General features: G+C 36.9%; 1 protein-coding gene across 4 annotated transcripts in view; it reads left to right on the forward strand.

The window, feature by feature from the left end:
• EEA1 (early endosome antigen 1) overlaps window positions 1–25,112 on the forward strand; it is a 127,258-nt gene that overhangs the window by 56,881 nt on the left and 45,265 nt on the right. For 2 of the 4 annotated variants that reach the window (XM_073900524.1, XM_073900526.1), the window contains 4 exons: window positions 10,533–10,589; window positions 12,921–13,259; window positions 20,050–20,199; window positions 21,799–21,918. In XM_073900524.1, coding sequence (XP_073756625.1) covers window positions 10,533–10,589; window positions 12,921–13,259; window positions 20,050–20,199; window positions 21,799–21,918 — 666 coding nt within the window. The remainder of the gene's footprint in view (window positions 1–10,532; window positions 10,590–12,920; window positions 13,260–20,049; window positions 20,200–21,798; window positions 21,919–25,112) is intronic. The other 2 variants (XM_073900525.1, XM_025881375.2) reach the window with 1 other exon arrangement.

Here is a 25,112-nt window from a genome sequence, read left to right on the forward strand (position 1 = left end):
GTCCATTTTATCTTTCTGCTTTTGGTGTCATATTTAAGAAATCCTTTCCAAATCCAATCCCATGAAGATTTCTCCCTATGTTTTCTTCTAATAGTTTTATAGTTTTAGGTCTTATGTTTTGGTCTTTGATTCATTTTGACTTAATTTTTTAATAGCGCAAGGTAAGGATTTAGTTTCATTCTTTTGCATAGGGATAGTTTTCTCCTGCACCATTTGTTGAAAAGACTTTCCTTTCCCATGCTCTTGGCACCTTTGTTAAAAATCATTTGACCATGTATGTGAGTGTTTATTTATGGGCTCTCTATACTTATGCCGTTGGTCTATATGCCTGTCTTTATGCCAGTACCTCACTGTTTGGAGAACCATAGCTTTGAATAAGTTTTGAAATCAGAGAGTATGAGACCTTCAGCTTTGTTCTTTATTTTGTATTTTGTAATGTTAATATTTCCCACCTTGTTTCTTTATAGATGAGAAACAGATAATATTTAGTTTGGGGGCAGGGTAGATATTGGTTAGTACTTTTCTTCCATGTCTTTACTTTCTTGGTGGTGGGGGAGTAGGGAGTCATTAAACCCTTTTATTGAACAGTACAGTGAATTTGTTGGCTTTGCTTTTTAATAAGTCGAACCTACTATTTTAGTGAGATATAACAAAGGGGAAAACCAAAGAAAAGAACATGGTAGAGGGGGAAAAAGAGACAAGTATAATTGGCTGTAAATATCGAGCCTCCAGTCAACAGCCAGGTGAATGAACTTGGAGCACATCCTCCAATTCTTGTCAAGTTGTCAGAGACTATAGCTCTGGCTCACAGCTTACTACAATGTCATGAGAAACCCTGAGGTAGAACTATCAGCTAAGCTGTTTCTGGATTCCTGACCCTCAGAAGTTGTGTGAGATAATAGATAAAATTTTAACCTGCAAAGTTTTAGGGTAATTTGTTGCTTGTGACATTGGCCAACAGTTCTCAAACGTCTTCTTCTCAGGAATGCTGCATACTCTCAAAATTGTTATGGACCCCAAAGAGGTTTTATTTTTTTGGATTATATCTATGGGTACTTAGTATATTAGAGATTAAAACATAAATTTAAAAAATATGTATGTATTTGTTTTAAGAACATTAAATATTAACATAAATACCATTTCTTAGGAAAAATGACTGTATTTTTCCAAAACAAAAAATAGTAGTGATGTTTTATATTTTGCAAACCTCTTTAATGTCTAGCTTAATATTTGGACAGATGGATTCTCATATCTGCTTTTACATTTCATCTGTTGTGATATGGTTGAAGGGTATGAAGAAAATTCAGTCTTATACAGGTATGTAGTTGGAAAGGGGAGGAATATCTTAACCTTTTCAGATAATTATAGCTATTTTTATTTGATATTATACCAAAACTAGATAAGGCATAGTTTCTCAAAAGTTAATTACAACGGAGAATTTGAAACCATACCTATCAATGCTATTTTTATACTTGTAACATTAAATTTATTAGTTTTTCTTGCCTTTTGAGTGTATCTTTCCTGTGCATGATTTTATAACATCATGCATTAATCATGTGGAAAATATTGGTTGTGCAGATCTTCCAAATATTGACAGATTTCATTGTACAATATAAAAACAGTAAGTATCATTTGTCAATATCACATCAGTCTCAGAATGGACCTTAAGTATGAGAAAGTGTCAAGCTCATGGTGATGGATACAAGTTTTCTAAAAATCTAAGCTTCATTTGAAAGCTCAGTTTTATTGAAACAAATATCAGTTCTGTTCTCTTAAGTGACAGGTTCTTTCCTACCCAAGTCTGAATAGTCATGGTTTGTGTTATTCTTTCCAGTAAAAATGGTGTTTCATGAAAAAAAGCAACTAGCTCATTTTGTAATTCAATACCATTAATGCTCTTCCATGTGACAATTATATTATTCTTTGGTATGCAGCAGAAGTGATCTGTGCATACTTCTTGCTCTTTCACATAGATTTTATGTCTCCTTGCTATTACAGATATTGCAGCTATGAACATTCATGTATAAATCTCATGCATTTGTGCAAGAATTTCTCTGTTATGTACTCCCAAGTGAAATTGCTGGGTTGTAGGCTACACACATGTTCAAATTTAGTAGGTTGCCTCAAATAATTTTCCAAAGTATTTATACCTGTTTACCATTGTCCATTTCTCTGTCAATTCTTCTTCTTCTTCTTTTTTTTTTTTTTTTTTTTTAAGATTTTATCTGTTAGAGAGAGAAAGAGATAGGGAGAGAGAGAGCAGTAGCAGGGAGGAGGGAGAAGCAGGCTCTCCACTGAGCAGGGAGCCCGATGCGGGGCTCGATCCCAGGACCTCAAGATCATGACCTGAGCCGAAGGCAGATGCTTAACCGACTGAGCCACCCAGGCGCCCCTCTCTGTCAATTCTTGCTGCTGACTTGATCTTTTCCCTGGCTTATGAAAACCTGTCTACCCTCCCTCCACCTTTTTTATCCTGTCAAGCTGTATGTAGAAAACATTTACATACAGTATAGTTTTATCTTTGTCGCTCAGTTTGATTTTTAATTCCTTTGAGATCAGGGTTGACATTCTACTTTTTGGAAACTGACCAGGATATGTATATGATGTGGATGTTATGATCACTGTCATTTATTACGTAATTTTAAAACATTAAACTATTAATAAAGGGCATGATTTGACATGGATAGCCTGAAATGTGTTGTCAGATAATGAAGCACAGATTGTATATATGTACACACACACACACACATTACTAAAGGAAGTATTATGGCTATTTGTTGAATAATATATAGACTCAAGATGATTTAGTGTGTTAGAACTGGAATATTATTGATTAGGAAATAATAGAATCTTCTACTAATCTTAATAATCCTTACAGAAGTGTAAGACTTCACAATTTTTTTCCAAAATGTTTTCTTGTTTAGGATTTGCTCACCAATTAAAATAAGCACAGACATGCATCCTTTTCTTATTATCCTTGCTGTCTGCCTCCCCCAGCCTCCTTACCCCATGTCCTTGGCAAACCGTCATTGTTGACAGTAGTTATATCCACATGTTTTGGATTTGGAAACTTTGCATATGGTCTTATGAAGGCCATTCCATAAAATGACTTGGGCAATTTTTGTGGGTCATAGCAGCATCAAGGTGGATAGATAATATTTTAATACATAACGAATGGCAAAAATAATTGCTTTTGTGCTAATGCCAAGATCTTCAGTATTAGATCAATGTTTTGTAATTACTGGTTTTTGAAAACTTAAAAGCAAAAGGGGGATATTGAAGGAATTTCCTTCTTAGTTTCTAATAAGAATCATACTCTGACATTTAAACACAATTCTGTAACTCAGTTTAATTAACTTTTTATATAAATTCTGAGCAAATCATATGTTTATTTAAAGCGACTAATAGAGGTCATTGTAAGAGACTGAGTTATTTTTTGGGTTTCACCTCTCACGCCTTTTCCATCCTTTATTACTTTTCCCTTTCCAACAGGCCTAGTATTCAGGTGCTCACAGTCCAAAGCAAGAGCCAGATAGGGCTAGCAGTTCTGTTGCTGTGTATTACCACTGTATTGCAAAGTGGCACATTGAGGAACAGTGTAGTACGGTGGTCAAAGTCATGTTTAAGTCCAGCTTTACCATAGCCGGACTTAGCCTCTCCCAAGTTTGTTTCCTCTTCTGCTAAGAGATACTGTTTTACCCATTTGCCTCTTAGGAGTGATATGTGTCTTAAATAAATTAATAGATGTTTAAGTGCTTAGACCAGTGTCTGCCTTTTCGTAAGCACGTCAGTGTTTGTTGTTTTTGTTTTTGTTTGGTAAATGTGATACAGGTTTGGGTCAAGACCAAGGTGGAAGTTTTCCTAACTTACTGCCTAGTAAATCAGGAAAGCCTTTTGTAGAAGACGTAACTTTTTCGCTTAGTCTTCAGGGATGCTAAGGAACCATTTCACATGGCAGAGGGGTTAATGGCAATTCATTTTGAGAGCTCGATATACAAAAGGCATGAGAACATGTAAGAGCGTGAAAGAATATGAGATGTTGGAAAGTGGTAGTAAGTAGTTCAATTTGTTCTTTCTCACCAAGCTCTTTTGAAAAACAAATAAGATGAGATCCCTGAAACTACTTTGTAAGCTAGCAAGCATTAAAAAAAAAAGCCATCTTTTTGCATTCATTCTCATTACCTGGGCAAGTAACAAGTGAAAAATGGAGTCTGATACAGGGAAATTGTCTCTGTAAGATAATCTGTTGAATGAACAATGGGTGAGGAAATCAAGAGGACTGGACATTTGAAAGGAAGGAATTTTGCTTATCCAAATGATAATTATGTTATGAGTTAGGCTTAACAATAATTTTTTTTTAATTTTTAATTTTATTATTTTTTTGGGGGGGAGAAGGGGAGGGGCAGAGGGAGAGGAAGGGAGAGAATCTTAAGCAGGCTCCATACTCAGGGCAGAGTGTGACACGGGGCTTGATCCCACGACCCTGAGATCATGATGTGAGCTGAAACCAACAGTTGGACCCTTAACTGAGCCACTCAGGTGCCCCTCCACAATCATTTTAGAATTTATACTTGAATAGGGTATTTTGGGGGGAGCATGAATTGACTCACTGTGTGTCTAAATTGTGTTGTGAATACTTATTGGACTTGGAATCATAATACATGACTCTGCCATTTGGCCAAGTCATATCAGGTTCTTTGAGGCTTTAGCTTCCTCATCTGGAGAATAGGGATGATAATGTAGCTCATATTTTGTTGTAAGAATTAATATAGAGAAGTGAAAGTACAATTATTATTTTCTGTAGTGACTCTAACTGTACTTAAGTCAATCTTCAAAAAACCATGTATTCATTATACTATTTTGCTTCAGATTTCATGGGAAGACCATAATAAGAATGAAAATTTGAAGTACTAAATAGTTAGCCTTCTGCATATAGAAATTACGTAGTGTGAATGGATTAAGTCTTTTTTTTTTTTTTAAGATTTTATTTATTTATTTGACAGAGAGAGACACAGCAAGAGAGGGAACACAAGCAGGGGGAGTGGGAGAGGGAGAAGCAGGCTTTCCTCAGAGCAGGGAGCCCGATGTGGGGCTCGATCCCAGGACCCCGGGATCATGACCTGAGCCGAAGGCAGCCGCTTAACGACTGAGCCACCCAGGCGCTCCGGATTAGGTTTTAAAGAGAAAGAAAGTGGTTTAGGTTCTTTTAAAGAAAATTCAATTATCTCTCATCTGTGCCATAAAGCCAGGTAGATAGATTGTGATTAATTTTTTAGGATAAGTGAATTTTAAAGAGTCTCCAGTTGTTTTGCACCTTATTTCTTAAAGGTTGAAGCTGACTGGGGCATCATTTGTGTCTAAACTGGTGGGAATACTTGGCAACACCCTTAGCCTGTGGAAAAGAAGACTCATTAACTCATTACTAGCCTTAAACTTTTTTTTTTTAATTTTATTATGTTAATCACCATACATTACATCATTAGTTTTTGATGTAGTGTTCCATGATTCATTGTTTGCATATAACACCCAGTACTCCATTCAATATGTGCCCTCTTTAATACCCATCACGAGCTAACCCATCCCCCCACCTCCCCTCCCCTCTGTAACCCTCAGTTTGTTCTCAGAGTCCAGAGTCTCTCATGGTTCATCTCCCCCTCCAATTTCCCCCCCTTCATTTTTCTTTTCTTTTTCTTTTTTTTTTTTTTTTTAAGATTTTATTTATTTATTTGACAGAGAGACACAGCGAGAGAGGGAACACAAGCAGGGGGAGTGGGAGAGGGAGAAGCATGCTTCCCGCGGAGCAGGGAGCCCGATGCGGGGCTCGATCCCAGGATGCTGGGATCATGACCTGAGCCGAAGGCAGATGCTTAATGACTGAGCCACCGAGGTGCCCCGCCCCCTTCATTTTTCCCTTCCTACTATCTTTTTCTTTCTTTCTTTTTTTTTTTTTTTAACATATAATGTATTATTTGTTTCAGAGGTACAGGTCTGTGATTCATCAGTCTTACACAATTCACAGCGCTCACCATAGCACATACCCTCCCCAGTGTCTTATCACCCAGCCACCCCATTCCTTCCACCCCCCACCACTCCAGCAACCCTCAGTTTGTTTCCTGAGATTAAGAATTCCTCATATCAGTGAGATCATATGATACATGTCTTTCTCTGATTGACTTATTTCACTTAGCATAATAACCTCTGGTTCCATCCACATCATTGCAAATGGCAAGATTTCAGGTTTTTTTGATAGCTGCATAATATTCCATTTGTGTGTGTGTGTGTGTGTGTGTGTGTGTGTGTGTGTATGTGTATGTATGCCACGTCTTCTTTATCCATTCATCTGTTGATAGACATCTTGGCTCTTTCCATAGTTTGGCTATTGTGGACATTGCTGCTATAAACATTGGGGTGCACGTACCCCTTTGGATCACTCCATTTGTACCTTTGGGGTAAATACCCAGTAGTGCAATTGCTGGGTCGTAGGGTAGCTCTATTTTAAACTTTTGAGGAACCTCCGTACTGTTTTCCAGAGTGGCTGCACCAGCTTGCATTCCCACCAACTGTGTAGGAGGATTCCCCTTTCTGGGCATCCTCGCCAACATCTGTCGTTTCCTGACTTGTTAATTTTAGCCATTCTGACTGGTGTGAGGTGGTATCTCATTGAGGTTTTGATTTGGATTTCCCTGATGCCAAGTGATGTTGAGCACTTTTTCGTGTGTCTGTTGGCCATTTGGATGTCTTCTTTGGAAAAATGTTTGTTCATATCTTCTGCCCATTTCTTGATTGGATTATTTGTTCTTTGGGTGTTGAATTTGAGAAGTTCTTTATAGATTTTGGATACTAGCCCTTTATCTGATATGTCATTTGCAAATATCTTCTCCCATTCTGTCGGTTGTCTTTGATTTTTTGACTGTTTCCTTTGCTGTGCAAAACCTTTTTATCTTGCTGAAGTCCCAATAGTTCATTTTTGCCCTTACTTCCCTAGCCTTTGGCAATGTTTCTAGGAAGAAGTTGCTGTAGCTGAGGTCGAAGAGGTTACTGCTTGTGTTCTCCTCTAGGATTCTTTTTTTTTTTTTTTTAAGATTTTATTTATTTATTTGAGAGAGAGAGAATGAGAGATACAGAGCACGAGAAGGAAGAGGGTCAGAGGGAGAAGCAGACTCCCCGCTGGGCAGGGAGCCCGATGCGGGACTCGATCCCTGGACTCCAGGATCATGACCCGAGCCGAAGTCAGTCGCTTAACCAACTGAGCCACCCAGGCGCCCTCTCCTCTAGGATTCTGATGGACTCCTGTCTCACATTTAGGTCTCCCAACCATTTTGAGTCTGTTTTTGTGTGTGGTGTAAGGAAATGGTCCAGTTTCATTCTTCTGCATGTGGCTGTCCAATTTTCCCAACACCATTTGTTGAAGAGACTGTCTTTTTTCCACAGGACATTTTTTCCTGCTTTGTCGAAGATTAGTTGACCATAGAGTTGAGGGTCCATTTATGGGCTCTCTATTCTGTTCCATTGATCTGTGTCTCTGTTTTTGTGCCAATACCATACTGTCTTGATGATTACAGCTTTGTAATAGAGCTTGAAGTCTGGAATTGTGATGCCACCAGCTTTGCTTTTCTTTTTCAACATTCCTCTGGCTATTCGGGGTGTTTTCTAGTTCCATACAAATTTTAGGATTGTTTGTTCCATTTCTTTGAAAAAAGTTGATGGTATTTTGATAGGGATTGCATTAAATGTACAGATTGCTCTAGGTAGCATTGACATTTTCACAATATTTGTTTTTCCAATCCATGAGCATGGAACGTTTTTCCATTTCTTTGTGTCTTCCTCAATTTCTTTCATGAATATTTTACAGTTTTCTGAGTATAGATTCTTTGCCTCTTTGGTTAGATTTATTCCAAGGTATCTTATGGTTTTGGATGCAGTTGTAAATGGGATCGACTCCTTAATTTCTTTCTTCTGTCTTGTAGTTGGTGTATAGAAATGCCACTGATTTCTGTGCATTGATTTTATATCCTGCCACTTTACTGAATTCCTGTATGAGTTCTAGCAGTTTTGGGGTGGAGTCTTTTGGGTTTTCCACATAAAGTATCATATCATCTGCAAAGAGTAAGAGTTAGACTTCTTTGCTGATTTGGATGCCTTTTATTTTTTTTAGTTGTCTGATTGCTGTGGCTAGGACTTCTAGTACTATGTTGAATAGCAGTGGTGATAGTGGACATCCCTGCCGTGTTCCTGATCTTAGGGGGAAAGCTCTCAGTTTTTCCCCATTGAGAATGATATTTGCTGTGGGTTTTTCATTTTCATTTCAACTTCAAAAATGTTTGGAAGTTTTCCTTCCATTTCGATTTTTTGGAACAGTTTCAGAAGAATAGGTATTAATTCTTCTTGAAATGTTTGGTAGAATTCCCCTGGGAAGCCATCTGGCCCTGGGCTCTTGTTTGTTGGGAGGTTTTTGATTACTGCTTCAGTTTCCTTAGTGGTTATAGGTCTGTTCAGGTTTTGTATTTCTTCCTGGTTGACTTTTGGTAGTTTATACATCTCTAGGAATGCATCCATTTCTTCCAGATTATCTAATTTGCTGGCATAGAGTTGCTCATAATATGTTCTTATAATTGTTTGTATTTCTTTGGTGTTGGTTTTGATCTCTCCTCTTTCATTCATGATTTTATTCATTTGGGTCATTTCTCCTTTCTTTTTGGTAAGTCTGGCCAGGGGTTTATCAATCTTATTAATTCTTTCAAAAAACCAGCTCCTAGTTTCATTGATCTGTTCTACTGTTCTTTTGGTTTCTGTTTCATTGATTTCTGCTCTGATCTTTATTATTTCTCTTCTCCTGCTGGGGTTTGGCTTTATTTGCTCTTCTTTCTCCAGCTCCTTTAAGTGTAGGGTTAGGTTGTGTATTTAAGACCTTTCTTGTTTCTTTCTTTTTTTTTTTTTTTTTTAAAGACTTCATTCATTTATTTGAGAGAGAGAGCGAGAGAGAGCACGAGCGGGGGGGGGGTGGAGAGGGAGAAGCAGGCTCCTGCTGTGGGGATGTGGGGCTCAATCACAGGACCCAGAGATCACGACCCGAGCCAAAGGCAGATGCTTAACCAACTGAGCCACCCAGGCAGCCCGAAACCTTTCTTGTTTCTTGAGAAAGGCTTGTATTGCTGTGTACTTTCCTCTTAGGACCACCTTTGCTGCATGCCAAAGATTTTGAACAGTTGTGTTTTCATATTCATTTGTTTCCATGAATTTTTTTAATTCTTCTTTAATTTCCTGGTTGACCCATTCATTCTTTAGTAGGATGCTTTTTAGCCTCCAGGTATTTGAGTTCTTTCCACTTTCCTCCTGTGATTGAGTTCTAGTTTCAAAGCATTGTGGTCCGAAAATATGCAGGGAATGATCCCAGTCTTTTGGTACTGGTTGAGACCCGATTTGTGACCTAGGATGTGATCTATTCTGGAGAATGTTCCATGGACACTAGAGAAGAATGTGTATTCTGTTGCTTTGGGATGGAATGTTCTGAATATATCTGTGAAGTCCATTTGGTCCAATGTGTCATTTAAAGTCTTTATTTCCTTGCTGATCTTTTGCTTATATGATCTGTCCGTTTCAGTGAGAGGGATGTTAAAATCCCCTACTATTATTGTATTGTTGTCAATGTGTTTCTTTGATTTTGTTATTAATTGGCTTATATAATTGCTACTCTCATGTTAGGGGCATAGATATTTACAATTGTTAGATCTTCTTGTCGGGCGCCTGGGTGGCTCAGTTGGTTAAGCGACTGCCTTCGGCTCAGGTCATGATTCTGAAGTCCCGGGATCGAGTCCCACATCGGGCTCCCTGCTCAGCAGGGAGTCTGCTTCTCCCTCTGACCCTCTTCCCTCTCGTGCTCTCTATCTCTCATTCTCTCTCTCTCAAATAAATAAATAAAATCTTGTTGGTTAGACCCTTTAAGTAGGATATAGTGTCCTTCCTCATCTCTTATTACAGTCTTTGGTTTAAAATCTAATTTGTCTGATATAAGGATTGCCCCCCCCCCCAGCTTTCTTTTGGTGTCCAGTAGCATGGTAAATTGTTTTCCACTCCCTTACTTTCAATCTGGGGGTGTCTTTGGGTCTAAAATGAATCTCTTGCAGACAGCATATCGATGGGTCTTGTTTTTTTATCCAATCTGATATCCTGTGTCTTTTGATTGGGGCATTTAGTGCATTTACATTAAGGGTGACTATTGAAAGATGTGAATTTAGTGCCATTGTATTGCCTGTAAGGTGGCTGTTACTGTATATTGTCTGTGTTCCTTTCTGGTCTATGTTACTTTTAGGCTCTCTCTTTGCTTAGATGTATTTGCAAATTCCTTTAGTTTTTGTTTGTCCTGGAAGCTTTTTATCTCTCCTCCTATTTTCAATGACAGCCTAGCTGGATATAGTATTTTTGGCTGCATATTTTTCTCATTTAGTGCTCTGAATATATCATGCCAGTCTTTTCTGGCCTACCTGCTCTCTGTGAATAGTTCTGTGGCCAATCTAATGTTTCTACCATTGTAGGTTACAGACCTCTTGTCCCGAGCTGCTTTCAGGATTTTCTCTTTGTCTCTGAGACTCGTAAGTTTTACTATTAGATGTCGGGGTGTTGACCTATTTTTATTGATTTTGAGGGGGGTTCTCTGTGTCTCCCGAATTTTGATGCCTGTTTCCTTCCCCACATTAGGGAAGTTCTCTGTTATAATTTGCTCCAATATACCTTCTGCCTCTCTCTCCCTTTCTTCTTCTTCTGGGGTCCCAATTCTAATATTGTTTCATCTTATGGTATCACTTATCTCTTGAATTCTGCCCTTGTGATCCAGTAGTTATCGCTCTTTTTCTCAGCTTCTTTATTCTCCATCATTTGGTCTTGTATATCACTAATTCTCTCTTCTGCCTCATTAATTCTAGCAGTTAGAGCCTCCATTTTTGATTGCACCTCATTAATAGCGTTTTTGATTTCGACTTGGTTAGATTTTATTTTATTTTATTTATTTATTTATTTATTTTTTTAAAAGATTTTATTTATTTATTTGAGAGAGATTGAGAGATAGAGAGCACGAGAGGGAAGAGGGTCAGAGGGAGGAAGCAGACTCCCCGCTGAGCAGGGAGCCCAATGTGGGACTCGATCCCGGGACTCCAGGATCATGACCTGAGCCGAAGGCAGTCGCTTAACCAACTGAGCCACCCAGGCGCCCTCGACTTGGTTAGATTTTAGTTCTTTTATTTCTCCAGAAAGGGTTTCTCTAGTATCTTCCATGCTTTTTTCAAGCCCAGCTAGTATCTTTATAATCATCATTCTGAACTCTAGTTCTGACATCTTACTAATGTCCGTATTGATTAGGCCCCTGGAAGGACGTACTGCCTCTTGTTCTTTTTTTTGAGGTGATTTTTTCTATCTTGTCATTTTGTCCAGAGGAGAATAGATGAATGAGAGAACAAAATGCTAACAGGGTAACAATGCCCCAGAAAAATATACACTAAACAAATCAGAAGAGCCCTGAAACCAGGAGAAAAGAAAGGGAAAGAAAGAAAATAGAAAAAAAAGAAAAAGATAAAAAAAGAATATGATCAAATATGATCAGGCTGGTGAATAGATCAGTGCCACACACTAGATTTTGAGCGTATTTTGGTCTGTTAGAAGAAACTGCCTCTCAAAATTTTAAAGAAAGAAAACTTATATATGTACAAAAATAGGGTAAATATGATGAAGGGATGGAATAGGTATAATAAATGTCCACAGATTGAGTCGTCCGATGCTTATAGTGGCTTCCTATCCTAGCTATCTTCCTTATAGAATTGAGTCAAAGTTCTGATCCATGTGTTATGTGTAAGTATGTAGACTTAAAATATTCAGTATTAATTATAACAATTCCACTGAAGCCAGATTTTGACATTTGATTAGACTGGTTGGTCCAGATCTTTGATTGGAAGTGTCATTTTTATATTTTGTACTTGATAATTCATTGAGTAAAATAACAAAATATAAGGCAGGTAAATTATTTTTAAATCACTGTTTTTACACAGCTAGAAAGAAATTTGAGTTAATCTTAACCTTGTGACTCTTAAAAATAGTCTTTATCAAGGGGCGCCTGGGTGGCTCAGTCATTAAGTGTCTGCCTTCGGCTCAGGTCATGATCCCAGGGTCCTGGGATCGAGTCCCACATTGGGCTCCCTGCTCCGCAGGAAGCCTGCTTCTCCCTCTCCCACTCCCCTACTTGTGTTCCTGCTCTCGCTATGTCTCTCTCTGTCAAATAAATAAATAAAATCTACAAAAAAAAAGTCTTTATCAAGAAGAGCAAAAATAAAGAATCATAGCATCTGCATACTAGAGCAGTGAATAGTATTGTTATGCTAAAGCTCTTATCAACTATGAAATTACAACACCCCAAATCAGAATTGCCATTGTATTTTGTTATCCAGAATAATTTTTTAAAAGGTTTTTATTTATTGAGAGAGAATGATAGCATGAGAGGGAGGAGGGTCAGGCAGCCGGATGCGGGACTTGATCCTGGGACTCCAGGATCATGACCTGAGCCAAAGGCAGTCACTTAACCAACAGCAACCCAGGCACCCATTCAAAATAATTTTTGATGATAGAAGGTAGTTTTAGTGTTTAACTCAAATGGGAGAATATAAATATGTTGCATACCCTGAAGAATCTACTAGATTTTAGTGTTTCATTTTGTGTCAAAATTTTGTTGGTAATTCTTAAATTATATTAGTAGAGCTTAGTCAAGTGGGCCAATAATAAAATAAGTTAGGATGTAATAATTTAATCCTTTTTGGCTAGAATATGTTCATTGTTTTTATAGTGTAGTTTTGACTAATTTTGATGGTACTGCTGTAAAGATTGAATAATTTGAATAATTATAAATATTAGCAAAGGAAATTTTTACATTGATATTTCAGAACTTGTCTGAAAAGTTGCTGAAGAAAGACCTGGAGTTTACTCAGTTAGAGGAGAAACATAATGAAGAATGTGTGAGTAAAAAGAATATACAAGCAAGCCTTCATCAAAAAGACTTAGATTGTCAACAGCTTCAGTCAAGATTATCTGCATCTGAAAACTCCCTGCAGAGAATACAGGCAGAACTAGGTGAAAAGGGAGAAGCTACACAAAAGCTCAAAGAAGAATTATCAGAAGTGGAGACCAAGTACCAGCATCTTAAGGCTGAGTTTAAACAGCTGCAACAGCAGAGAGAAGAAAAAGACCAGCACGGGTTACAGCTCCAAAGTGAAGTTAATCAAGTAAGAGATGTTACTTTTATTTATTGTTTTCCTTGTATGGTTTCTTAGTGTGCTTGATAGTTATTTGATCATAATACAGTTCATTAAAAAAATATTGTCATTTAAAAAAATTAACTTAATTTTCACAACCAGCAGTTTTGAGTCAGATTTCATTTCCTTTAATTTCATTTCAATTTTCCTTAATGAGAAAGAAATCTTAGCACCCATCATATAGTATTGTTGTGAAGTGTTTATAAATTAATACCTATAAGTTGCTTAGGATGGTACCTGGCACATGGTAGGTACTCAGCACGTATTAGTTAATTGTAATTAATTCAAATTATTGATAATTCCTTAATTTAGAAATTCTTATCATTTTTCTTTTTTTGTTACTAAATTTTCAAAATGTAATGGTTAAACCAATAATGTAAAAATATCTATATTTTAAAAGAAAAAATAAATTAGTCCTAACAGCTATTTTTATAATAATATCTAACTTAAATTTGAGTTCTCTATTCTTATTATTTCTTCTAGCTAACATTAAATATTGGTTGAAAAATGGAAATTTGGGGGACATTAAAGTCCTCAGCCACTTTTTTGATAATATTCAACTATTTTCACTTAAATGGTAGTGATACTTCCTTTTTTTTTTTTTTTTATTATGTTCAGTTAGCCAGCATTTGGTACATCATAAGTTTTTGATATAGGGTTCAGTGATTGATTAGTTGCATTTAACAACCAGTGCTTATCATAACATGTGCCCTTCTTAATACCCATCACCCGGTTACTCCATCCCCCCACCCTCTCCCTTCTGTAACCCTCAGTGTATTTCCTGGAGTCCAGAGTCTCCTATGGTTTGTCTCTCTCTCTGATTTCTTCCCATTCAGTTTTCCCTCCCTTCCCCTGTGGTCCTCTGCTCTATTCCTTATGTTCCACGTATGAGTGAAACCATATGATGATTGTCTTTCTCTGCTTGATTTATTTCACTTCGCATAATCCCCTCCAGTTCTATCCATGTTAATGCAAATGGGGGGTATTCATCCTTTCTGATGGCTCAGTAATATTCCATTGTATATATGGACCACATCTTCTTTATCCATTCATCTGTTGAAGGGCATCTCGGCTCTTTCCACAGTTTGGCTATTTTAGACATTGCCACTATAATACTTGCTTTTATGGCGTCAGTCCTTCTGTGTTCTTGGCCTGATATATTCTTCCTATTTCTCTTCTCCTTGATTAACACACTGCTTACCTCACTTGTCACTTTTCTAGTAATCCTTTTCTGAACATTGCCATTTCTCCCTCCCTGACCCCCCCAAAGATGGCTTAAGCACGTATATATTTTGATTGTTTTACTTACCACAGTATAGTATATTATCATAACTTACGTGTCTTTCTTCACTAGATTCTGAACTCTTCGGGTGCAAAGACCATGTCTTACTCATTTTTTATTTTCACTACCTGGCACATTGCTTGTTTTTTTGTTTTGTTTTGTTTTTGTTTTTTAAAGATTTATTTATTAGAGAGAGAGAGAGCTGAGGGAGGGGCAAAGGGAGAAGGAGAAAGAGAAACTCAAGCTGACTCTGCACTGAATGCAGAACCTGACAAGGGGCTCGATCTCATGACCCCTCAGATCATGATCTGAGCTAAAATCAAGAGTCGGACCCTTAACTGACTGAGCCACCGAGGCATCCCACATACATTGGTTGTTAATCAGCAAATGTTTTAGTGGATAACTTAGATATTTGATGTTCATTTCAGATAAAATTAGCACTTAATGGTTTCTAAAAGACATGTTTTATTTGTTGGGAGATATAGAACTGAAAAAGGAAACTGTACTTACTTTGAGGGATTATGTAAATCTCATTGAGGATAAGGCAAGTGCTATCCTATTTCAAAGAATGTGAGGATTATAATAAAATGATCCTGTGTATGATGGGAATTTGGAAGAGTTCCTTTTCTATTTTCTTCCCCCACAGTACTTCATTTGTGTAATTATTTTATCCAGTTATGTGATCAGGAAAAGCTTTGCATGAGACAGAGGTGGTGCATAAAATTATGAATATTAGATAGGTATTGACAAATGACAGTGTGGAGGTAGGAGAATCTTCCAGGCAGAAGGTTTAGTGAGAGTAAACTAGTGTCAAGAAAGTATTACAAGAACCAGGAAGGGACATCTCTTAAGATAGGGTATGTGTAATAGAAGTGGAATACTGTGATTGGAAAGAGCATTTAGAATCTTATTTTATGTAGGGTCTTGAATAGCAGGCCGAGGAATTTGGGCTTTATTGGTTTTCAGTCGGAGGAGGGGCATGAGGAAATTTTGAGAACCTACTCAAACATATTTTTATACAAAGACTTGAACATGTGATTAGTTGGTTTAGTCACAATTTTGTAATAAATAAAAGAGATCATACTGAAGACCTTGAAGTTATACCATTTATCTTCTTTCTTTTAGCATGCTGTTCGCATTCTACTTTAGTATGTTTCAAATCTGTCCCCTTCTCTTTATCTACAGTGCTCCTGCTCTTAATTTAAGCCACTGTATTGGCCTTCTTAAAGTTTTCCTTCTAGTGACCTCCTTAATCTGTTTTCCATGCAGAAGCCAGAGACATCTTTCTAAAACATGAAGGATATCACTTTGTCTGCTTATAGTGGCTTTGCGTTATACTTCGAATTGAATCCAGATGTCTTACTTTGGCATGTGAGTTTCTACAAGTAGCATGGCCCACAATGTGCCTTCAAACTCATCTCCTACCACTGTTAAGCTATGTTGATCTCCTTTTAGTTACTCAAACACACCAGTGCTTCAAGTGCTTTCTTGCCTTAGGTCCTTTGCCCATCTTTTTTTCTTAGTATGCCCTTGACTTTGGTTCTTCAAAAGGCTGGCTCAGGTGTCATTTTGTCAGTAAGGACTTCCAGGACTGCTCTCTTTAAATAGCTTGTTTCCCCTTCTTTATTTCAGCAGGCTTTTTTATTCTTCTTTATAACACTTTACAGTGTATAATTAGTTTTTGTTTACTTGCATATTGTCTACCAATCCCATTGGACTGTGAACTCCTTAATGTGAGAAATTTGTTTTATTTTATACTCTGTCAGCCTCTATGCTTAGGACTTTCAGCAAATATTTTTTTTAAAGATTTTATTTATTTGTCAGAGAGAGAGAGAGAGAGCACAAGCAGGAGGAGGGGCAGGCAGAGGGAGAGGGAGAAGCAGGCTTCCCACTGGGCAGGGAGCCTGATGTGGGGCTCCATCCCAGGACCCTGGGCTCATGACCTGAGCCGAAGGCATAAGCTTAATTGACTGAGCGACCCAGGCATCCCTTACAGCAAATATTTATTAGAAGGATGGAAGTGAATCTCACCTTAAGCTTTTTAAAATATTTTTTATATCCTTAAAGAGTGTAGGCATGAACTGGTTTCATTTTGCTCTGTATTGTATCATTAGCACCCATTTTGGGAGTGACAAAAGTAGATAGTGGCAGCTGTGAACAGAGGACTTGAAGACAAAGCAGCATATAGTCTTCATATTTGTGTTTATGAGCAGTTCTAAAATAGCCACAGATGTGCAGATAACGATGTTCCATAATTAAAAATTAGATGTCATCATTTTAACTTTTAAAAATTATCTAACATGCATCTTGAATAGCACAGTGGATTTATTTATTTATTTTAAAGATTTTATTTATTTGTGTGTGAGAGAGAGAGAGAGAACATGATGGGGGGTGAGGGGTGGTGGGGAGGGGCAGAGGGAGAGGCAGAAGCAGAAGCAGACTCCCTGTTGGGCAAGGAGCCCAACTCAGCACTCATTCCCAGGGCTTGATCCCAGGATCCCTGGATCATGACCTGAGCCCAAGGCAGACACTTAACTGATTGAGCCACCCAGGTCCGCAGCATAGTGGATTTAGAAACCAGCTGCCTGAGTTTCAGTTCTGTGGCTTACAAGCTGTGTGATCTCAGGCACAGTATTTAACTTGGACCTGTTTGCTCATCTCTAATATGGATAATAATGGAATCTTCTTCATAGGACTATATATATAAGGATTAAATTAGTTAATATTTGCATTTAGAATAGGGCCTGGCACTTAGTAAATATTGTTACAAGTGTAATGAGTAAACAATTATGTCTATAGGTATACAAACTGAATTTATTATAGAGTATATACATATATATGTATATCTCAAAATGATTGTGATTTTAGGGTAGACCATTCTACTAATAATTCCAGTGTTTACTATTTTTACTCTTGATTTAACCTCTTTTTCTTTAACATGTTTACTCTAAAATGGTATAGACATCATTGTTTAAGCAATTTTGGCCTGCTCCCACCCTTGGACAGCCTCTTTTGGGATTCTTTTTTTTTTAATTAAAAATCAGGGATTTTTTAAAATTAAAGATCAGGGATTTCCAGGAATTGTACAGTAATGAATGACAAAGTTATTTATAGTATGTATCCCTTTTTCTTGCCCCTTTAGTAAATCTACACTTCAGAGCAATAGTTCTCTTTAATTTGGTTGGTTCTCAGTTCCGTCTGCACATCAGAATCACCTGGGGAGATTTAAAAAATTAACAGTGTCAGGGCCTCACCCTTGGTCCAGTTAAATCATAATCTCTGGCATAGTCCTGGGAACTGGCATATTCAAATGTTTTCTCTGTAATTGTATTATGCAGTTGAGTTTGAAAACTGCTTTTTTAAAGTGTTACTTTTTGGCAAGTTTCCTGAAGCTGAACATCATCTGATTCTTGTTATGAAAACATGGGTTTCTGAGCTTTAGCTCAAATGTATTAAATCTAAACTTAATGGGAGGAGTCTGATTATCTGTGCATTAACAATGATATCAGGAGATTCTTTTATATTATTTGGTATGTGTACAACATGGTAATTTGACAGTTCTATACATTACTGAATGCTCATCATGGTGAGTGTAGTTACCGTCTGTCACTACCATGTTATTACGGTATTATTGACTGTGTTTGCTATGCTGTACTTTTCACCTCTGTGACTTATTTTATAACTGTAGTTTGTACCTCTTCATCAGCCAGAGATTCTTATCCAGCAAGTTTAAGAACTAGATGTGGATGATGCCTGTTACACTTTGAGTGCTTGAAATATGAGTTTACCTTGAAGGCCTCCTTTGCTTTCACATATCAGGATTGTACCTAATTATTGTGAGAAGGAGAAGATTTGGGACTTATAGAGCGAATCCACTGCATATTAAGAAGAGGAACAAAAAGAAAGATGTCAGAGTGCTGGCTAAGGACAAGGATAAAATAAATGCATTCTCTTTAACTGGTACTGATTCTTGTTTTAGCTAGATGGGAACATGTTTTACTTTAAAAATTAACTTTCGTTTTCTTTATTAAGGATAGAGTGTGTTCTAATAGCCACAGGTTGTTTCACAGCATTAGAAAATAGTGGGTGACCACTTTTCTGATAGAATTTTATTTTATCCTGGGACGCCTGGGTGGCTCAGTCAGTTAAACATCTGCCTTCGGCTCAGGTCATGATCCCAGGGGCCTGGGACAGAGTCCCATTTTGGGCTCCCTGCTCACTGGGGAGCCTGCTTTTCCCTCTGCCTGCTGCTGCCCCTGCTTGTGCTCTCTCTCTCTCTCTGTCTCTCTGACAAATAAATAAATCTTTAAAAAAAAAAAAACTTTGCTTTATCCTGTCCAACTATGAATTTTTATGGAGAAAAATGCAAGTGTAGTGCATATAAATATAAATATGACACAGAGGCTATAGATTCTGAATATTTTCACATTTAACATGGAACAGTTTTGATTGAAATCAATTGTACAGAATGTTATTAATTTTTAATTTTGCTGAGACACATGCATTTGCATGTGTTATGAGACTGGTGTGTAGGAGCATTCTTAGTGTGTAAGCCTTGCCAAATGTCTTGCAGCTTTTTAAAATATCATACACCTCACTTTTGTTCTATATTCCCAGCACTCATGCAGTTTTCTTTTGAAATTAATACAGACTTTTTTCTTTTTTTTAATAGAACTTCCCCCTCCCCCAAGAGAAACTGACTACTGTTTCTAGTAGTATTAGAGAAAATAAAGAATTTGAGAAAGTGATAGTTCTTAGTTCCAGGGTAAATCTTTCCTTTAGTTTTAACTGGGTGGCAATTTTAAAGTTAATGAATGAGGGCCACCTAATATTTTTTAAAAAATATTCTTTCTTCTCTTTTATTTAGAAATTATGTGCCAATTCGAGGACTTGGGAATGCTTTGTGCTCTGTTCAATACCCAAATGTAAGAAGTTAATTGTGGTGGTTTGTAACTATGAAAAAGCAAGATTCACTATGAAATTAAAAAAAAAATACTATGGAATAGGTCTGAGTGTGTGCCCTGAGTGTCTTGATTTTTTTTTTTTTTTAATTGGACTCATGACCCTGAGATCAAGACCTGCGCTGAGTCGGAAGCTTAACCGACTGAGCCACCCAGGTGCCCTGAGCATCCTGATTTTTAAATTTTATTTTATTATTTTAAGCCCTTCAAGTGATTCTAACACTCAAGTCCAAACAAGAGCCTTTGGTTCACTGTATTTTTGTTTGTTTGTTTAAGAGAACAAAAAGCCCCCAAATTGTGATGTTTAATCACAGTTTTATGTGATCCATCATAATTTATGTGATTAAAATTCAGCTGAATCTTAGGTTCCCCCAAAGTGTATGAAAATTAAGATTTATACTTACCTTGGTGAAAAAGAAAACATTGTTTAGAAGGTAGGTAGGTGGTGGTAGTGATGTGGTGATGAGTGTGTGTGTGTTTTTACATATGTACTATACAAACTTTCTCTTTTTTAAAGTTACATAGCAAACTTCTGGAGACAGAGCGCCAACTAGGTGAAGCTCATGGTAGGCTAAAGGAACAGAGACAACTTTCAAGTGAAAAGTTGATGGATAAAGAACAACAAGTGGCTGATCTACAGCTCAAACTTTCTCGTTTAGAAGAACAGGTAAGCTAATTTCAAGTGAGTTTATAGTAGCAAGTTTATTGATAGATTTGAGGCATCTTAAATAGTATTATGGTTCATTTTTTTCATTGTTAAGAGCTTTAATTAGACATTTTTACTTTAAAATGTGACATTTATTTCTCCCCACTAAAAGCATCCTACTTATTATTAAATATATTAGGTCATTTTGTTGTGACTGTATTCTCTAAAGTTCTCAATTAAAATGTGTTAAGAAGACTACTCCTTTAGCTTAGGTAAGAAAGATTCTGGGGGTGAACCTTTATTAGGCTGCTGAAGGGGAGGAGTCTTCCTGCCCAGGAAGGATAACTTCACAATAAAACAGTGAAGCATGAACACAGTTGGTGAGGATCTTTAAAAATGACATGTATTTGGTGCTTATAAACTTTGAGCTTGCATTTAAGGATTTTCACTTTTGCAATTTAAGCATAAGATTGAATGCTATCCTAATTAAAGGTGTGGTTGCCAATAATGGTAACTATTTTTTGGTTAAAGTAAAAGTTATTGTTAAATTATATCTTTTACTAGAATTGAACAAACATTGAGAGTTAAAATCTGTAGCTTCATCAACAGATTTTCTTCTAGATCCAGAATCTTAGACATGATAGATAACCCATTCTTTTCCAGTAAGCAATAATTATGTTGTAGAAAAAAACAAAACAAATACTGATACTGTGGTTTAGAATATTGTTACAAAAAAATCTGTATGTAATCAATTCCTTGATCATATTAGTATACAAAAAAGCATTAATAAACTAAATGCCAACCTAGGGAAAGAATTATGTTCTTAGGATTAGAGTCTATTCCTAGGGAATAGTTTCATAATCATGAGATTAAGATTCTGTAAGTAATGAGATACTGCTTTTTTTTTGATAGTTCTTTTTTGATTAATATATAATGTATTATTTGTTTCAGGGGTACAGGTCTATGACTCATCAGTCTTACACAATTCACAGCGCTCACCATAGCACATACACTCCCCAGTGTCCATCACCCAGCTACTCCATCCCTCCCACCCCCCTCTACTCCAGCAACCCTCAGTTTGTTTCTTGAGATTAAGAGTCTCTTACGGTTTGTCTCCCTCTCTGGTTTAGTCCCGTTTCATTTTTCCCTCTCTTCCCCCATGATCCGCTGCCTTGTTTCTCAAATTGCACATGTCAGTGAGGTCATATGATAATTGTCTTTCTCTGACTGACTTATTTCGCTTAGCATAATACCCTCTAGTTCCATCCACATTGTTGCAAATGGCAAGATTTCATTTTTTGATGGCTGCATAATAATCCATTGTATATATATACCGCATCTTCTTTATCTATTCATCCATCAGTGGACATCTAGGCTCTTTCCATAGTTTGGCTATGTGGACATTGCTGCTATAAACATTGGGGTGCTGGTGCTCCTCTGCATCACTACATTTGTATCTTGGGAAAAACCCGGTAGTGCAATTGCTGGGTCGTAGGGTAGCTCGATTTTCAACTTTTTGAGGAAACTTCATACTGTTTTCCAGAGTATAATGCCAGATATTTATGAATGATAGCATTATGCCTTTAAATCATGAGCTGACAATCTACATTTTTTTTTAAGTTGAAGGAAAAAGTAACAAATTCTACAGAATTGCAGCATCAATTAGATAAAACAAAGCAACAACATCAAGAACAACAAGCTCTTCAGCAAAGCACTACAGCAAAACTTCGAGAAGCTCAGGTAAATATTAGTATTTGAATTATTAGCCTTTTAAACAGAAATTAACCGAATCATCATTCTTTTGTTCTGGTAAAACTAGATAATGCGAAAAACTTGATTACGAAGGGCTTTGATAATTTTCAGTATCTGGATGACCAGAAAATCTTTTACTTTTAACTGCTATGTTGAAATTTTCTATTTTAAAATGATCATAACTAGATTTATTATTATACATAGACTTATTTATATAAAATATTTAAATTTTATTAAATTTCTTTACTAAATAAATTTACCTATTTAAATAAAATCTATTAAATTATGTATACAAAATAAATTTTTTATTACTTATTATTTTTAAAAGTACCCTGTTTGAAAAACTTAAAAAATGCAAATAAAATTTCCTGATTTAGTTAGCCCAATAAAAAACATTTTGTATTTTCTACAGCAGAACTTAGTAATTTTTGGTCAAGTCTTTCCCTGCTTTAGAACTATAATATGAACATTAGAGTTGTAGGTATAGAAAATATAAGTGATTGGGTTAAATATGTACAGATTCTATAGCATGGCTTACAAAATTGAAAGAAGTAAAATTTTTGTTTTTTATAGTGAGGGGAAGAGGGTGCCCAAGTGTTTGAAATGAATTTGACTTTGACGTTCATTTTTTCCTTCAATCTTTCATTAATTCATTGAATATTATTGAGCACTATATGTCAGGCACTATGGTAAGCACTGAAAATAAAGAGATGAGTAAGACACAGTGCCTGCCTTCTAGAAAATGGCAGTCTAACGATGTGCACACAGAAACAATGTTGGAATTTAAACGAGGCTGTAAGTAATATGTCTCTCTTACCCTTCTGAGTTTGGAGAGTGGGATGGGAGTCATATGGATAGAGACAAAAATATTGTACTCATTTACGTTTTTTCATTTATCCAGTCAACAAATGTGTATTAATGTCTACTCTTAGCCAAGGAAGTGATTTTGTGGGTATGGCAGCAAATGAAATAGACAATGCTGTCTGCTCTCATGGAGTTTAGTGAGGGAGACAAAGAAAACCCAAGGTAAATAGGCAAAATATGTAGTGTGTTAGATGGTGACAAGTGCTATGGAGATGAAAAAGAAACAGGGAGTAGGAAGGATCTGGGGGTCTGGAGGTGGGACTGCAGTGTTAGATAGGATTGGCCGGGAGGGCCTCTCAGAAGATGAAAGACTCGAAGGAAATGGGAGTGTGAGGTATGTGGATATAGAGAGAGCATCAATACATTAAAAGACCCTGAAGTGGGAGCATGTCTAAGAAATATCAGGAAGCCAGTGACTGCAGTGGTATAAGTGATAAGAAGGGTAAGTGGGGCACAGAGTCATAGAGATCACAGAGAATGAGAACATGTCAGGCCTCATAGATCATTTTAAGGATTTTACTGTGAGTGATATGAGAAATCGTTGAAGCGTTCTGAGCAAAGGAGTAACATGATCTGACTTATAATTTCACAGGATTTCTCTGGCTGCTGTATTGAGAGTAGACTGTAGGAACACATGAGTATAAGCAAAGAAATTAGCTAAGACTACTACAGTGATCCAGATAAGAAATGATATGGCTTGGATCAGAGTGGAAACAGTGCAGGTAGTGAGAAATGGTTAGATTCTATGTATATTTTAAAGGTAAAGCTGACACATTTACTGATAGATTGATGTGGGATATAGAGAAGTCAAGTATGATACCAAGAAGTTTGTCCTGGGTAGTTAGAAGGATGGAGGTCAAACAAGATGAAGACTGAGAATCCTACTGGACTTGGCAACATGGAGGTCATTGATGACATTGGTAAGAGCAACTTGGATAGAGAAGGATGTATGAAAGCCTAATGGAAGGAGTTCAAGAGAAAATGGGAAGAGAGAGTTTGATAAAATGAATATAGATAACTCTAGGACTTTTACTGTAAAGAGTAGCAAAGAGATAGTGTAGTAAGACTGAGGTAAAGAATTTGGCATAGGTCTGCAGCCAAATGTGCTTTTCTATATTATACCCCCGAATTAAATTTGTTCATCCAGTCACAGACAAAGCTGGAAATGAGGCTCTCAACTTCTTATGGGCAGGTTGTCCCTTAGACTGAGGGGAGAGCAAGGGGTGAGTTAAACATGCCTTAGTTCCTTATTCTAAACTTTGAGTTAGTTAAATTCTTATTACCTGGGGAAGAATAAGAAAACGATGTCAAAGAGGCCAGGCAGTTTCTCCTTATGGAAACATGAAAAGTCCTAAAAACTAAAGAGGTGTAGTCAATGTCATTCTAGGTGTATATGTGTATATAAAATTATTATGTAGCACAGAGGGCAGTTATCTAACTCAGGTAGAGTCTGGAAAAGAGCAGTCTTTGGAAACTTCTTAAAAGTGACAATTTGAATTGCAAAGGGTATGTAGATGTTTTGGGTTTGTGAAGATGATTATAGTAAGAAGTACACTCCAAGTAGAACAAGGACAAGGATACTGAAGCTGATATGAACTAAACTGTTAGGTTTTGCTGGAGCTTATAGTGTAATTTAGAGATTAGTTAGAGAAGAGGCCAGAGCATTAGACATGAGTAAGTGTATAGAAGGTCTTGTGTGACATTTATCTTTGAAGGTAGAATGGGATTAAAGGTCTTGAGATGGAACTCCTGTGGCCAGATTTGGTTTTTAAATAGGTCATTGCTGTGGTTTTGTGAGAGGTGGATTTCAGAGGGAATATTCTGAAGCAGGAGTTCAGTTAAAAGACTAATATATGCAGTAGTTTAGATGAAAATAATAATGCCTTTGTTCAAGCAATTGTTAAAAGATGTCATAGGGCAAATATGAGTAATACTTGGGCAATAAAATAAGTAGGACTTAATAGTTGTAGGGACAAGAAAGAGAATGACTTCCAGATTGATAACACTGGGCACATGGTAAATGGAGGTGTCATCAATTGTGTGAGTGAACATGAGACAAATCAACATTTCATTGGGCAGTGTGATGAGTTCAGTTTTGGACATTGTTGAGGCACCTAGAGGATAAATTTATTTAAAGCTTAGAGGAGGGGACCATGCTATATATATTAGCTGTGAGAAACATCACTCTATATGGGGTAAATGGAATTATTAGAATAGATGTGATAGCCAGGGAGGCAGTGTAGTGGGGAGAACAGGTAACTGATAACACAGGACTTCTGGGAAACACTAGCACTTAATGGCATAGATGAATGGAGGAA

This window comes from Callorhinus ursinus, unplaced genomic scaffold (assembly GCF_003265705.2).
Source record: "Callorhinus ursinus isolate GAN/ISIS: 27379988/994484 unplaced genomic scaffold, GSC_fseal_2.0 scaffold14, whole genome shotgun sequence".
Lineage (NCBI taxonomy): Eukaryota > Metazoa > Chordata > Mammalia > Carnivora > Otariidae > Callorhinus > Callorhinus ursinus.